General features: G+C 47.4%; 1 protein-coding gene across 1 annotated transcript; it reads left to right on the top strand.

Moving 5' to 3' along the window:
- The first annotated feature begins 14,627 nt into the window (after window positions 1–14,627).
- Window positions 14,628–16,175, top strand: LOC142574946 (uncharacterized). Its single transcript, XM_075683931.1, has 2 exons — window positions 14,628–15,431; window positions 15,573–16,175. The coding sequence occupies exons 1-2, from the start codon at window positions 14,628–14,630 to the stop codon at window positions 16,173–16,175; spliced, it is 1,407 nt and encodes a 468-aa protein (XP_075540046.1).
- Window positions 16,176–17,682: the final 1,507 nt, after the last annotated feature.

Here is a 17,682-nt window from a genome sequence, read left to right as displayed (position 1 = left end):
GCAGCCCAATTGGAGCACTTTTTTTCTCTTTTTGCAGCATGAAGAAAAGGGATAAAGGTGGCGTTTTTGCCCCCAAACTAGATAGCGGTTTCTGAGTGACAGTGGACAGTTTCGGAATAATTTTGACCAGCTCGAGTTGTTGCACTCGACTTCGATTCCCAACAAATGGAGTGGGTCAGAGTGCCTTAATTAACTCTACCTTAGTTAACTGTGTCTTAATTACACGAAGGTCGTGGTTTGGACACTCACCAAAAATTGTGGGTGCGAGTGGTTTAATTAACTCGACTTTAAAGAACAGGTTTTAATTAACAGCAAACGTCGTAGGCTTGCCACGCCAACGCCGAAGTATCTGGCCCCTGAGCGAGGAAATGATCTCACCTTAAAAATTCAGTACAATCCATCCTGCGATGACGGTCGATGGTAACGCGGTTAAATCAAATTATTTTCGTGACAAAACGCATTGCAATTACGATAAACGATTACGATTACGACAAACGAGTAATGTATCAGGCGCGTACAGCAGCGGCACTACTCAATCGCATTTTCCTGTAACAGTTGGCCTCTAGCACAAAGGCTGCCACCGCGAAATCACTACGTGGCCTCCGAAGTACACAAAACAAATAAAGCAACGCGCATACACATGCATGCTGTAAAGTAGATCACACGACCAAGGAATGCTGACGGGCATTAAAAGAAAAGGGGGCAGTGGTTAATTTGCTGAACCAGCACAACGGATCATGTTTGGAACATCTGTGTACAAACATGGCCTGTGTGTCGCTGGCGAGGCTTGGGAGAACCAGCGAGCCAAATTATTTTGTTGTTGCGTGTTTTGTTTTTCTCAACAGAGACGTTTGCCCTTTGCGCGGCACCAAATCCTTAACACCTTTTCCCACCCCAAGCCTCTCCTGCCCATATTAATGCCACGCACGTTGTTCTGCCGAGATTCAGCTCTACAGCAGGAATCAAAGTGACACCGTGTCGAATAGCGTCTACTATTATCAACTACCTCCAGGGCTAGTTCGCCGTGAGGCTGAATAGGCGCTCCACGCAGAGACGCGAAGTACAGCTGCACGTAATCACGGTTTCACCGGTAGTGGGTTCACGATATACACCGCAAGGTGTTTGAACCCGCTACCTCCCATATTCGAAGGAAGAAGCGTTCATCGCATCCTGACACGAAGCTGGTTATCACATCATGGCCCACTGAGGTATATGTGCCTGTCGGCGGTGTCATTGCGTCGTAGACTGCGACAACGCGAATGCAGTAGTAGAAAATACCTGTGAGCTTTGCAGGACAACCTGTACCATTGCGGCTGTACAGTGATTGTAGACGTGGAAGGGACGGATATAACGTGCTCCTTTTTCAATGCGATTCAACGCCAACTTGGATCACTGGATAGTCTATTGTGTAGTGGTTCACAGCATCCCGGTGCTGTGTAATATCAGGGAACCGGATTCGGAGGGGAACATCGGGTGAACTTGGATCACGGTAATCCGACATAGCATATGTGGCTTATTTCCGCCAACTTATGTTACTGAGCGTGTGCTACAACTTACGGGCCACCGTTCAATGAACCTCGTTCATACCAACTTGGATTACAGGGCACATGTAACTAGGCACCTGCCCCACTTCCATGACCAGCTTGGATTTCACTTGGCGTCGACGGGTTCGTGCAACTGTGTGTGCACTGTAATTGTGTGTGCACTGATAACTGTGTGTGCACTGATAACCATTATTTTTTAACCAAATATTAACACTTTTATAAAAGGAAAGTCGTCGTGTACTCAGCTGATAGAAACAATCAACCGTTTAGCAACTACAAAAACCAATGCTACGCAAATTTGTACTACGTTCATGAATTCTTCAAAAGCACCTGGCAAAGTTCCTGACAAAAAACTACTCCAGAGATTACATAATGATTTCGAAAATATTCAGCTAACTGAATGGACCGCTCCTAACCTAACCTACAGCAAAAGAATTGTTTCTATTCGTAACAGCGTATCTGCATCAGTAACGGTGGATTCTGGGGTATCCCACTGCTCGGTGATAGGGCCACTTTTGATCCTCCTAATCAATGATACTGTACGAGGTATTGCAGTTTATATTAAACTTGTTGCCAACGATTGTGTTCCGAACTCCGAAATTAATTCTAAATGGAATCAAGTATTTGTTAATAGTGCCATTCACAACATTGCTTCTTGGCGTCGAAAATCGCAGATGGTGATAAACGTTGAAAGAACGGTTTTCATTAGAATAAGAGACAGACAGAAACATTTTCACTTTCATTACACTATTAATAACACTTTCCTCTCTGAACTTAGTAACTGTAAATATTTAGGGCTTTGGATTTCGAATGATCTCAACTGGAATACTCATTACATCGGCTCCTGAAAATGCGAACCTAAACACCTTTTCCTCTGGCGAGCACTTAAGCTTTCCTCCATTTCTGTTCACCCTTTGGCTTTCAAATCCGTTGTGCGGCTCTGTTTAGATTACGCTGCAATTATATGGAACCCTTTTACAAAAACTAACACCGCCAAATTAGAGCAGCTACAAAGAAGAGCCGTGCGTTTTTATTTGTAACCCATTTACAAGTACTTCAATTACTGAGCTTTTAAGGAGGGCTAATCTTTCTTCTCTGGAACAGAAAAAATTGTGGTTCGCCAATGAAATTTTTATATCTACTAATAAGGGGCTATTGCAAAATTGGCATAACTGAAATTGTATCCATATCGTCGGGTTACGCTACTCGGCAAAGACAGAATTTTCCTATACCTCCTTTCACCTCACGTAGCAACTCGTTCACGTATTCATTCTTCCCGTGAAAAGTAGCGGCCTAGAAGCAGCTACAAATTAACGTCATCTATGCGCGAACATTACTTTCCTTCTTATCATGTTTACTGTGACGTTATTTTGTTTGTATCATGTTTGCAGTGACAGTGTTTTACTTCTTTGGTGTGTGTGCCCAACATTGTGTGTGCCCAACCTGTATGCCTTCGATTTATTCATATTGCCAACTGTAGTAGTTTGGAGAGCGCAAAGGAAGAGACAGGAAGGCCAAGAAGGAAGAAGTGCACGTGCTACCCCCGCCCGTTCGAAAGCCTGGTCCCGTCGCCGTTGTTTTTCAGAAGCCAGTTTGGGTCCCCACTAAACGTCGTCAGCCCTGTTTCGAGGAACGTGACAAACTGGTGGAGGTGCTAGGTATTTCTCACTCATGCCGCAGACCACTCCTGGGAGCGGAACCATCAGCCCAGTACCAATAGAGACTGCCTTTCATCGGGCCAGCCGAAAGATCAGGGGACTGCCTCCTAAAGACCACACAGCTATTCCAACCACCTCAACTATGTATGGACAGTGCGATGATCGACCCGGTACGCATTTCAGAACCGACGGGTTCCAATGGCGTTCCATGGTGACGTGTTCGAAGATGTCGAAGATTGTATGGCCACTTTGAGCGCGTGGCCGAGTACACTGAAAGGTATCACGCCACTAAACTTAGAAATGTCTATTTTTGGAACCACGTACAGCGCGCGTACGTTCTTCCAAAACCATAAGGATCAACTGACGTCGTGGCCCGAATTCCGCCGTAAGCTGCTAGACACCTACGCCAGTGCCGATCACCGAAAAGAAGCAGAACGAGTGATCCAGGCCCGCGTCCAGCTTCCTATAGAATGGGTCTCCACGTTCGTCGAAGGCATGACGCGCCTCTTCACACGAGCAGACCCTGGAATAACCACAGACAAGAAGATGTGTCGCCTGGTGCGAGGAGCGAAGGAGCAGCTCTTCGCTGGTCTTGTGCGGATCCCTCCGAAGACTGTCGCCGAATTTTAGCTGAGGCTGTAAGTATGGAGAAGATGCTTCAGCAGCGGTTGAACTTCTACGTGTGGCAAATGACCGCGACAACCACTTACGATATTTTTACAGCGACCGCAAGCAACAATGACAATTTCCAAGAACCCATTAGCACCGTTCTGCGGGAAGACGGTCAGAAGATTTACGGCGCATCACAGGCTACCGTGAATTCCATTGCCAATGTCGTAAAAGATGAAGTACACCAAGCGCCCCGATCCAGTTTTCTTCTTGCGACTGAACACCGCCGTGCGTCCTACACAGAAGCCCTGAGACTCCCTGCTTCGTCACCGTCGCTGTTTGTTTACGCCGCTCATCTGATGGAAATTTCTTTAGCCCAACCAGCACAATACATCGCAGAACTACGCACGCCTCGAGCGTTTTCGCCTGTCGCTCCTCATGTAGTTATTCAGCTGGAGCAGCCATTACATTACGCCGACAATCGACACATGACCCCAAGGAAGTCGGATGTTTGGCGTACACCTGAAAGTCGTCCTGTGTGCTTCCACTCTGCGGTGAAGCAGATCATTTGTACCGCTAGTGCCCATACCGACGTCTCGGGTTGCGGGGCCTTCGCGCTTAGTCGCCGCCACCCCGACCTCGCCAACGACTGCAGGATGTTGAACATAATCCGGTGGACGCCACCACCTACCGTACGACAGTTGTCATGCTCACCGACGCCAAGGCGATTTTCACCACCGCGCCAGCGACATTCGATCGCACGATCGCCAAGTCCTCGCCGGGAAATCTAACTACCGCGACCCTTCAGGGTGCGGCCGCTGGAAGTCGAGTTAGTTATTTCGGGTTGAACGGTGCAAATGCGACTTAGGCCATGCTGCGCCAGTCACAGGACAGTTTAAGATCCAATGTGAAGGCAGAATTAGCTGTGTTACCTTAAAGTCGATGTAGATAACCAGTTTCATCTAAAACTCGAACAAGTTAGTGAATGGCACTAGTGGATCATCGCCGAATATTAAGGCAGGGTCCAAAGGTATATGGTAGTGATACAAAGTTTTCAAATGTTTCCAAGATATAATGATGTGGGTTACTGTAAGCGTTTTACGACATTTCTCGCATGTTGGTGGGTATTCGTGTCGAAGTAAAAATTGTGTGTTAGATGTGTGTGTCCTATCCGAAGTCGACATAACATTACCTCATAGAACCGTTCTTGGTGAATGCATGATTTCCACTCGCGAAGCAGGGGTTTAGTCATATGTAACTTGTTATTTACTCAAGAGTTTCATTCTTGTTGCCATTTTGATGCCAGGGCCTTACGAACCGTTAGGATACTGTATTTGTATGGAAGTGTTATGTGTGTTACGCTTTTGTGCGCTGCCATGGATGCGCTTCTATCGGCAGCTTCATTCCCTGCTATTCCAATATGGCTTGGAACCCAGCAGAATCATATAGTTCCTCCGTACTTCTTGTTAAATACTATGTTTAAGATATCGCCAAGCAGGGGTTCAGACGCGGAGTTTATGGTTAGGGCTCTTAGAGCACTTAACGAGTCAGTATATATATTGGCATTCTTCTGCTTTTCGGTAAAAATTTTCTTAACTGCCATCCATATCGCATAAACTTCTGCGGTAAATACTGAAGGAAAATTCTTTATCCGGATGTTTTTTTCCCATTTTTTTTGTTACGATCCCGACACCTACGTATTCTTGTGTTTTAGAGCCGTCAGTGTGAAATGCTGTGTAATTTTTATATTTTCTTGGATACCTCGGAACACTTGTATTATGTGTTCTTCTGGAATGTCTTTTTGATTTACATGTGTTAACGTCCAGTCACACAGCTGAGTAAAATTGCACCACGGGGGCAATCTTGGTGGCCTTTCGGCAACCTGCAGGGCTTCAGAAGGAACATAATAAGTTTGGCAATATTGTTCGAGTCGTAAGATGAGTGGCCGAATCATGTTTGGTTTATTTTTGTAGTGTAGTCATGATTTGCATTGTGTTACGATGTTGTAGCCTATATGTTGTGGTGATGACCGAATTCTTAGCAAAGTGTAAGTTGTGCTCTGCAGTGCTCTAATGAAGGTTCATTAGAGTCAACGTATAAACTTTGTTCAGGCGATGTCCTGTAGGCACCACTCGCCAGTCGTAGGCCGAGATTATGAACTGGATCAAGTCGTTTAATGTAGGACTGCCTAGCTGCACCATAAACTACACAGTCGTAGTCGAGGATGCTACGCACAAGGGACCGGTATATACGTAGTAGACATATTCGGTCAGATCCCCAGTGCTTATGCGATAACACCTTGAGGATATTTAGTGCTTTATTTGCTTTAATTTTAGTGGCGGTGATGTAGGCCAGGAAGTTCAGTTTAGTGTCAAATGTTACGCCTAGAAATTTGTAGTGTTCTTTGACCGGCAGCGTTGTACCATACAATGTGAGAGCTGGAGTGCAGTGTAACCCTCGCTTCTGGGAAAAGAGAACTGTAACAGTTTTGTGTGTTGGGAACCGGTAACCATTCCTGTCAGCCCATTGTGCAAGATTATTTATCGTTATTTGTAGTTGTCGGTCGCAGGTTGGTAAGTTTGAGGCGCGGCAAGCCATTTGCAAATCGTCGAAATATATTGAGTGCATAACAGATGATGGGATGATCTTATTTACAGATTTCATTTTGACTATGAAGAGCGTGGTGCTCAGAATGCAACCTTGTGGAACGCCATTTTCTTGTGTGAATGTGCGTGAGAGTCTTGTTCCGAGAAGAACCCGAAATTTTCGGTTTGACATGAAATCGCATAGACAATTTAGCATTCTTCCGCGAATTCCCATGTCAGCCAGGTCTCTCAAAATTCCATATCGCCATGTGGTATCATATGCCTTTTCTAAATCAAGGAAAAGCACGAGGTAGTATTGCTTGTGAAGAAACGCGTCACGTATTTCATGGTCTAGTCGCACGAGATGGTCAGTGGTGGAGCAGCCCTTTTTTTATCCGCACTCATCATCGTCATCATCATCATCAGCCTGGTTACGCCCACTGCAGGGCAAAGGCCTCTCCCATACTTCTCCAACAACCCCGGTCATGTACTAATTGTGGCCATGCCGTCCCTGCAAACTTCTTAATCTCATCCGCCCACCTAACTTTCTGCCGCCCCCTGCTACGCTTCCCTTCCCTTGGGATCCAGTCCGTAACTCTTAATGACCATCGGTTATCTTCCCTCCTCATTACATGTCCTGCCCATGCCCATTTCCTTTTCTTGATTTCAACTAAGATTTCATTAACTCGCGTTTGTTCCCTCAACCAATCTGCTCTTTTCTTATCCCTTAACGTTACACCTATCATTCTTCTTTCCATAGCTCGTTGCGTCGTCGTCAATTTGAGTAGAACCCTTTTCGTAAGCCTCCAGGTTTCTGCCCCGTAGGTGAGTACTGGCAAGACACAGCTATTATATACTTTTCTCTTGAGGGATAACGGCAACCTGCTGTTCATGATTTGGGACTGCCTGCCAAACGCACTCCAGCCCATTCTTATTCTTCTGATTATTTCCGTCTCATGATCCGGATCCGCCGTCACTACCTGCCCTAAGTAGATGCATTCTCTTACCACTTCCAGTGCCTCGCTACCTATTGTAAATTGCTGTTCTCTTCCGAGGCTGGTAAACATCACTCTTCTGCTTTGCCTCTCCAGGTCAGTGAGCATGGATTGCAATTGGTCGCCTGAGTTACTAAGCAAGGCAATATCATCAGCGAATCGCAAGTTACTAAGGTATTCTCCATTAACTTTTATCCCCAATTCTTCCCAATCCAGGTCTCTGAATACCTCCTGTAAACACGCTGTGAATAGCATTGGAGATATCGTATCTCCCTGCCTGACGCCTTTCTTTATTGGGATTTTGTTGCTTGCTTTATGGAGGACTACGGTGGCTGTGGAGCCGCTATAGATATCTTCCAGTATTTTTACATATGGCTCATCGACACCCTGATTCCGTAATGCCTCCATGACTGCTGAGGTTTCGACTGAATCAAACGCCTTCTCGTAATCAATGAAAGCTATATATAAGGGTTGGTTATATTCTGCACATTTCTCTATCACTTGATTGATAGTGTGAATATGGTCTATTGTTGAGTAGCCTTTACGGAATCCTGCCTGGTCCTTTGGTTGACAGAAGTCTAAGGTGTTCCTGATTCTATTTGCAATTACCGTAGTAAATACTTTGTAGGCAACGGACAGTAAGCTGATCGGTCTATAATTTTTCAAGTCTGTGGCGTCCCCTTTCTTATGGATTAGGATTATGTTAGCGTTCTTCCAAGATTCCAGTACGCTCGAGGTCATGAGGCATTGCGTATACAGGGCGGCCAGTTTCTCTGGAACAATCGGTCCACCATCCTTCAACAAATCTGCTGTTACCTGATCCTCTCCAGCTGCCTTCCCCCTTTGCATATCTTCTAAGGCTTTCTTTACTTCTTCCGGCGTTACCTTCGGGATTTCGAATTCCTCTAGACTATTTTCTCTTCCATTATCATCGTGGGTGCCACTGGTACTGTATAAATCTCTATAGAACTCCTCAGCCACTTGAACTATCTCATCCATATTAGTAATGATATTGTCGGCTTTGCCTCTTAACGCATACATCTGATTCTTGCCAATTCCTAGTTTCTTCTTCACTGTTTTTGGGCTTCCTCCGCTCTTGAGAGCATGTTCAATTCTATCCATATTATACTTCCTTATGTCAGCTGTCTTACGCTTGTTGATTAACTTCGAGAGTTCTGCCAGTTCTATTCTACCTGTAGGGTTAGATGCTTTCATACATTGGCGTTTCTTGATCAGATCTTTCGTCTCCTGCGATAGTTTGCTGGTATCCTGCCTAGCGGAGTTACCACCGACTTCCATTGCACACTCCTTAATGATGCCCACAAGATTGTCGTTCATTGCTTCAACACTAAGGTCCTCTTCCTGAGTTAAAGCTGAATACCTGATCTGTAGCTTGATCTGGAATTCCTCTATTTTCCCTCTTACCGCTAACTCATTGATCGGCTTGTTATGTACCAGTTTCTTCCGTTCCCTCCTCATGTCTAGGCTAATTCGAGTTCTTACCATCCTGTGGTCACTGCAGCGCACCTTATCGAGCACGTCCACATCATGTATGATGCCAGGGTTAACGCAGAGTATGAAGTCTATTTCATTTCTAGTCACGCCGTTCGGGCTCCTCCACGTCCACTTTCGGCTATCCCGCTTGCGGAAGAAGGTATTCATTATCCTCATATTATTCTGTTCCGCAAACTCTACTAATAACTCTCCGCTGCTATTCCTAGTGCCTATGCCATATTCCCCCACTGCCTTGTCTCCAGCCTGCTTCTTGCCTACCTTGGCATTAAAATCGCCCATTAGTATTGTGTATTTAGTTTTCACTCTACCCACCGCCGATTCCACGTCTTCATAGAAGCTTTCGACTTCCTGGTCATCATGACTGGATGTAGGGGCGTAGACCTGTACAATCTTCATTTTGTACCTCTTATTAAGTTTCACAAGAAGACCTGCCACCCTCTCGTTAATGCTATAGAATTCCTGTATGTTACCAGCTATATTCTTATTAACCAGGAATCCGACTCCTAGTTCTCTTCTATCCGCTAAGCCCCGGTAGCACAGGACGTGCCCGCTATTTAGCACTGTATATGCTTCTTTTGGCCTCCTAACTTCACTGAGCCCTATTATATCCCATTTACTGCCCTCTAATTCCTCCAATAGCACTGCTAGACTCGCCTCACTAGATAACGTTCTAGCGTTAAACGTTGCCATGTTCATATTCCAATGGTGGCCTGTCCGGAACCAGTGATTCTTAGCACCCTCTGCTGCGTCGCAGGTCTGACCGCCGCCGTGGTCAGTTGCTTCGCAGCTGCTGGGGACTGAGGGCCGGGGTTTGATTGTTGTGTTCATAGGAGGTTGTGGCCAAGTACTGCACCAGGGTGGCCAATCCTGCTCTGGTGAGGGAGTGCGTTACCGGTTCTGGTCACCGGGATCAGGCCACACTCCAGGCCTGTTTGTGCAATTTTATCAACACGCGGATTTTTTTTTAATCCGGTGGAAAATTGCCGGCACCGGGATTCGAACCACGGACCTCTTGCACGCGAGGCGGGTTTCTACCTCTACGCCACCGCTGCACTCCTTTATCCGCACTGGTGCTTGTCTATTAGGCTTCTTGTTTCAAGGATGAATGTGAGTCTGATGTGGATGATGCTCTGATAGGATTTGGCTAGACAGCTTGTTATTGCAATGGGTCTGTAGCTGCTAGGGGATGCTGCGGGTTTACCAGGTTTTAGAAAAGGCACTACTACCACTTTTTTCCAAACTGTAGGCATTACGAAAAAAAAAACCCCAGGGGGCTGAGGAGCACAGTCGTACTTTACATGGGCTCCTGCTTTTCTCGCTATTTTGCGTGGAACATTGCTTGGAAACTCGGCGAATTATTTAACCTCGGACTCCTGAAGTTGCAAGGCGTCGTTTGACACCAGCCACGGCGCAGTGAGTAGATCTTTACTCGAATAACCAAACCCTGAATATTCTGTGACCGTGCGCTCCAAGATAACCCTAACGCCGGGGCACCCGTGGCACGTGCGGGAGACCAGCGGCTCGCGCCTGCATGCCCTCGGTGCACACGCACGGCGCTCTCGCAGTAGGAGTGAATCACGCAGAACCAGCATCTGAGGCAAAGCGCGCCTGCTTTTCTGGAAACACAGATGGCGAACGTTTTACAAGAGCCGACAGCGACGCGATTGGAGGTGACCGGGGCTAACTCCGACACCATACCACAGTGGACATACGACGCGAATAGCGGCGAAACGACGGGTAAAGCCCACATCGAGTGGCTACAAGTTGGTCGTAAAGGCACATCAGCAAAAGAAGACAATAAATCCACCGAGGAAAGAGCCACGGAACTCTTGAAACCAGACCCCAAACCTCAAGCACAACCATTGCCGCAGCGTCAACGCATTCTGAAGATCCACCCCTTCCCTACTGACGACTTGAAAATCGTCTTCCGCCCTCAAGCAGGCCTTGGCCTCTCGAAGCACACACTCATCGCAGCGACACATGCCATCGGAAGATGCAGTGGTTTGGCCGAGCAAGAATTTCCCGATAATGTCCGAGTACAAGTGCAGAAACTAGAGAATGTGATCATCGCGAGCACGCAAAGTACGGAACGAGCTTCCAAACTGCAGCATATCAACCCCATACAACTCGGCGGAACCGTCCATCAAGTAAATCTCCACATTCGACACCCAGATCATGTGTGCCGCGGAGTGATGTACGGCCTCGAACCGGGCACAAGTCCCGCGGAGATTGTTGCCGGCATTTGAGTGGACTCAAGATACACGGTTCTCGGCGCGCGCATGCTAGGATCTTCAACAGCCGTGGTTATCACCTTCGACGGACAGCACGTCCCTTATTACGTAACGTACCAGAGCGGTGACTGCAGATGCAAGCCCTACCGAAAATCCGCCCAATACTGCAGAACCTGCGGCGCCTTCGGACACCGACAGGATATCTGTCCTCAGCAGAGAGCCTACTTCTGCTACTCATGCGGGCGCGATGGGGTCACGGAAGAACACGATTGTCACCCGAAGAGCAAAATTTGCGGCGGAGACCACGAAACGGCAGGCAAGGAATGCAAGAAACTCCGTAACAACCTGCCTCCCTACCAAGTAAGAAGACAGCAACTTGACAACGCTCGCGCCCGAGAGAATCACTGGAGCTCGAGCACCGAAGACTTCCCCGCGCTGGTTACCGCCTCAGACAGCTCACGGGGGCCCTCGCATCGACAAAGACATGGCCGGAGACGCTCTCGCTCTATCCTAAGATCGAGCTCTACATCCCACTCTCGGTCACAGTCTCGCTCCGTTAGGCGAATCACTTACGGGCCGCGGCGAACGGAAGCAGCGCCTCGAATTCCTCACGCAACCCGAGCAATTCGGGCGAGACAGCGACGATACGGACTCTCGAACATAAAGTACAGGATCTGCAGAGAACGATACAACAACCGGTAGCCGAGTGCAACGTGTCAGAACTCGAGGAAAGAGTAGCGAAGAGAGTAGAAGAAAGCATACTAAATGAGGGACAAGCTATACCAACATTTCCTCCACACTCGATCAACGGATGACCTTGCCATATTTAAAAAGGATCGAACAAGTTAACTAAGAAGTTACGGCATGCACGCACAGCATACTACTCATCTTTTCTGTACATCGAAAGCCATAAACACAGTCTACTATGGGTGAGGTTGAACCGACTTTTGAATCGTAATGATTGCCACAAACCTTTATTGCAGTTACAAATAATGGCAAAGAATTATCAGGTAATGAACTAGCTGATGCATTTAATATTTTTTTCACAGATATGGCTAGTACTCACGCTACGACCTGTCATGCTAGTAAATATATTTGCACTAACAAGGAGAACACAATATACCTTCAGCCCGTCACACCGAATGAAATTGTGTCAGTTATAAAAACCTTAAACAATAGCAGTAGTTGTGACATTGACGGTTGTCAAGTGTGCTCAATTAAACATGTAGTTGAAATCATTGCCCCAATACTCACCCATATTTTTAACATGTGTTTGGAATCGGCAATTTTTCCGGTGAAGATGCAGTCTGCGAAAGTAACCGTTCTGTATAAAAAAGGAGATCGTAATGATTTGGGAAATTACAGGCCGGTATCTATTTTGCCAATCTTTTCAAAGGTGTTTGAAAAAATTTTGCATTCGAGGATGACAAATTTTATTGAAAAACATAACCTGTTAACACCACACCAGTTTGGTTTTCATAAGAAAAAGTCAGCCGAGTAAGCATTAGTAGAGCAAAAAGAATATATATTAACGAAGTTTGAAAACAAAGCTATTGTTGTTGGTATTTTCGTAGACTTTTCTAAGGCCTTTGACTTAGTTGATCAAAAGATTTTATTGGAGAAATTAAACTATTATGGAATACGAGGACAGGCACTATCTCCTGTCAAATCCTACTTATCTGACAGAACACAAATTGTGAAAATCGACACCTTCACTTCTAAGGCTAGAGCTGTCCATTGTGGAGTGCCACAGGGAAGTATTTTGGGGCCTTTGCTTTTTAATATATATCTGAATGATATCGTCAATACTAAGTCTCAGGCAAGGTTTATTATCTACGCGGATGACACGAGTATTTTCTTCACTGGTAAAGATATTCAAGTTCTTATAGCACAATGCAACAATGCAATGAAATCCTTAGAGGAATTGTCGAGAGCGAATTTAATGAAGATAAATGCAAACAAAACAAAAGCAGTTATATTTAGATCGAAAAACAAGCAAACACCTCCCCATCAAGACATTGTATTAAACTCAAAGACTATTGAAATAGTCGAGACTTTCAAATGCCTGGGTGTCTTCTTTTCAGCGAACATGTCTTGGGACAATCAGGTCAAAAACGTTCTAAGCAAAATAAGTAGAATAACTGGTGTAGTAGGCCGTATGAGATACATTCTTTCCACGCGTATTAAACTCTTGCTCTACAATTCACTTTTCCAATCACATTTAAACTATTGCCAATTAGTATGGGGTGATACAACATCCACCAATCTAGAACATATTCACCTGTTACAAAAGAAGTATCTCCGCAACACATATAACGCTTCCTACACAGCATCGACAATAACCTTCTTTATTAATTCTGGTGTGATCCCAGTTCACAATCTCTACAGATATTATCTGAGTCATGCATCTAAACTGGAAATCCATCGAAATATCAGTAACCTGCGTACTCTAGCCCAACTTCAGCGAAAACCTACAAATTACGTTACAAGACACTTTGAGGATTGGTTAGTACCAACACCACGTTCAAACTATGGGAAACAATGCCTTACATACGTAATACCAACACTGTTAAATTACTATAATTCGGTCCGATTTGATCTTTTCACGTCATCATCCAAGGAACTGAAACTGATGTATACGATTTTTATGTAATATCTGGTAACGTTATGTATCTGTGTTATTGGATTTTTTGTTGACATGAAGCAAAGTGTGAGTGAGTAACATGTCATTGAAGCTATGTATACAGCTATATATATGTATGTATATGTATGTGCGCGTATGTTACGCTGCCTCCCTGCCGAAACAGGGATTGTGGACACGTCAAGCTGTTGAAGGACAGCTTTTTATCTACAGTCCCTCCATCTGTAAATGTACAGGATGGCAAATAAACAATTTCATTTCATGTAGAAACCAGAATACTGAAGCGGGTAGACGAACGGCTGCAAGCACATGAAGCGAAGATTCTCGACCTTGTTGAACGACGCCTTCAAGTCTTCGAGGAAACCCTCATTACAAAACTTCTCGCATCCGTAGACAGAACCATACCGACAGTGATAACTAAGATCATGGAAAAGGTAGAGCCACTAACCCGTACGGTCACCACACTCGACGCCAAACTGGACGGCTTCATGGCACAACAACACAACTTCATGACCTATGCTTACAAGAATTTCGTGACCCATGAACATCTGGCGGAGCAGTTAGCAACCAAACGCAAAGGACGAAGGACTGTACGAGGGGAATCGGCGGAGGATTTTAGCTCGACAACGCCAAACCACCTACTCCAGGCGGAGGGCAACCACCAACATGGCGGTTCCCAAAAGTAGACATACCGAGCCGCTTCCCACCCTCCGCATTTGTCACTGGAATTGCAGATCCTTTAGACCCCGCTCGGCCAACCTGCAAGAATATCTCAAAGCAAACAATCCAGACATAATCGCGCTACAGAAAACCAACACTAAGAAAATAAAGCTCCCCGGCTACAACACTATGGCACACACTGCCCGCACCGCAATTCTTGTCAAGAAGACACTAACGGCACAGCCTCACGAAATTCAAGACACTGAAATGAAACACGCCATAGTGGAGGTGTTGCCGACTCGGAAGAATCAACAGAGCCTATACCTGGCCAATCTCTACAGCCCGCCGCGGGAGCAGCTACTCCACTACGACCACTTCGTCCGGGACCTTCGCAAGAACGCTAACGGCAACCGGCTTGTTGTGGTATGGGGCTTTATTGCCCCACACGCAGCCTGGGGCTACCCCAATACCACCAAGAAAGGGGCACGGGTTCACGACGCCGCACAGCGGCACGGTTTTTCTTTATGGAATGACCTGCTCCAACCCACCCGATTGGGCAACCGCGTGTCGAGGGACACCAATCCTGATCTCACGTTCACTCGAGACGTGCGAAAGGCCACGTGGACCCGACTCCCGGACACGCTAGGGAGCGATTACCACATAATTCAAATCGAGGTTGAACAATCTCACCGTGCGTACAAGACAGGAAAGGCGCGACTCACTGACTGCAAAGCGTATAGGAATGAGCTTGACAACGATTCGGACATCGAAGACGTTGAAGCTTGGCTAAACGGTATCATAGGTGCGGCTGACGGCCACACCAGGACGATTCAACTAGACGAGGACTATCCGGCGGTCGATAACCACCTACTGCACTTATGGGAGGCTCGGCGATCGCTCCTCAAACGTTGGCGCCGCCAAAAGCTCAACCGCAAGCTCCAGCGCCGAATTGCCCTATTAAGCATGCAAGCACAGGAGTACGCTGAACAGCTAGTGAGTTAGAACTGGCGATCCTTCTGCAACCAACTTCAAGGGACCCTCAGCACAAAGAAGACTTCGCATATACTTAGATCCCTGGTTGACGACACCCACACCAAAAGCCAACAAAGGCATACAATTCACGGACTAATCCAGAACTATGGCGTCACAAAGGAACAGCTACTCCAAGAACTTCAGACGAAGCTACACGGCTCAGATAACCCGCAAACAACTGCCACCAACTTTTCCACCCCCAGGGAGCACCAAGGAGCGCCGAACGAAAAGCTAGATCGGCCTTTCACACAGGCAGAGTTGCAGGCGGCCCTCTCTAGGCTAACACCCAATGCGAGCCCGGGCAAAGACAGAGTCACCAACAAGCACCTTCGACAGCTACCCCCTCGGGTGCTGACGGGTCTCCTTCGGTGCTATAACGACCGCTGGATTAAGGGCGAGCTACCAACAGCCTGGAAACACTCGGAGGTAACTATGGTACCAAAGCCAAACAAACCCATCTCCATCGCAAATCTCCGCCTCATCTCCCTTACGTCCTGCGCCGGGAAACTATTTGAACACATGGTTAACGAGCGGCTCACCACACATCTCGAGGAAAACGATCGCTATCCGCACACCATGTTCGGCTTCTGCCAGATGCTCTCCACGCAGGACGTCCTCTTCCAGCTAAAGGAAGATATTCTTGACCATTTGAGCAAACACAGCAAGTCTTCCATTCTAGCGCTAGACGTAATAAGGCGCCTTTGATAACGTGAGCCACGAAGCCCCCACTCTCCGTAATCTAGAAAATATCGGCTGCGGGGACAAAACATACGCCTACATGCGCGCTTTCCTCACCAACCGTACGGCCACGGTGGGGATTGCCAACCTCCGGAGCAACACATTTCACCTACCCAACAGGGGTACGCCACAAGGTTCGGTAGTCTCGCCACTCCTCTTCAACGTGGCCCTCCTCAAACTTCCCCGCCTCCTAGACACAGTCCCAGGGATGTTCCATGCTCTATGTGCAGATGATATCACACTGTGGACGAGAGGCGCGAGCACGGGGGAACAGGAGGCCCCTCTTCGGGAGGCGGTCAACATCATCGAACGGTACCTCAACACTTGCGGCCTCCACTGTGCTCCAGATAAATCCGAGCTCTTAGTACTCGGGGCACGCACCCGGGGCCAGCCCCCAAGCCACGACGCACCGGACCCACAAGTCCTTCTTCAGGGAGTCCCGATACCGAAGGTCGACTCACTTCGAGTCCTCGGGGTTCATATACACAAGGACGGGTCCGGCTCCGCCACACTCCCCAGTCTGCACAACACCGTGGCACAGCTTACTCATCTGATACGACGGGTTGCCAATCGCTGCAATGGCCTCAAAGAGCAAGACACTTTGCAAATGGTGCAAGCCCTCCTCTACAGCCGCATTACATACGGAACTCCTTACCTCAACCTGAAGACAGCCGAGAAACAAAAGCTAAACCTTCTAATAAGAAAGGCCACGAAGCTCGCCCTAGGACTACCGACAACCGCCTCCACTGACCGATTGCTTCGCATGGGAGTTCACAACTCCTGGGGAGAACTCGCGGAAGCGCACCTCATCAACCAGATCTAGAGACTCAAGCTCCCAACCACAGGCCGAGCAATCCTCCGACGCACAGGATACGCAACCAATCTAGAACACGATGGAGAACGCAAGGAAAAGATCCCATCGAAGCTGCGAGAATGTCTACAAGTTCTTCAGATCCCTCGGAACATGCAACCAGAACACCATCGAGGCAGACGGCTCGCCAGGGTAAACGCCATCAGACACAAGCACTGTAACGACCCGCAGGCGCGCTACGTGGATGCAGCCAAGTATCCGGGCCAAAACGCCTTCGCCATCAGCGTCATAGACTGCAGGGGGACGACACCGGCGTTGGCGAAAATTCTGGCCAAACGCGCAGAGACAGCTGAGGAGGCCGCTATAGCACTCGCCACCCATACAAGCGAGGATGCCATAGTGGTCTTCACCGACTCTCAAACAGCGGCACGCAACTACATGAAGGGCAGGATCTCCATCAAAGCGATCAACTTACTGAAACGTGGCGATACTCCTCCCCTTTACACCTGCATCATGTGGGTTCCGGGACACGAGGGACTCGAGGGGAATGAAGCGGCACACAACGCGGCCCGCGCAAGCATCAACCGAGCTTCTCCGCACGACATTCTAGACAGGTCCCACCCACCCAAATCAGAGGAGGAAACAGAAACAATACCGTTAACT

Source organism: Dermacentor variabilis, chromosome 3 (genome assembly GCF_050947875.1).
Source record: "Dermacentor variabilis isolate Ectoservices chromosome 3, ASM5094787v1, whole genome shotgun sequence".
Taxonomy (NCBI): domain Eukaryota; kingdom Metazoa; phylum Arthropoda; class Arachnida; order Ixodida; family Ixodidae; genus Dermacentor; species Dermacentor variabilis.
Note: the sequence above shows the minus strand (reverse complement) of the source record. Positions and strands in the feature narration are given on the sequence as shown.

Excerpts from the sequence above, each read along its gene's own strand:
- LOC142574946 (XM_075683931.1), top strand. The coding sequence starts at position 14,628 with ATGGCACACACTGCCCGCACCGCAATTCTTGTCAAGAAGACACTAACG. Across the intron at positions 15,432-15,572 it reads AGGAGTACGCTGAACAGCTA|AACTATGGCGTCACAAAGGA; the intron begins GTGAGTTAGAAC and ends GGACTAATCCAG.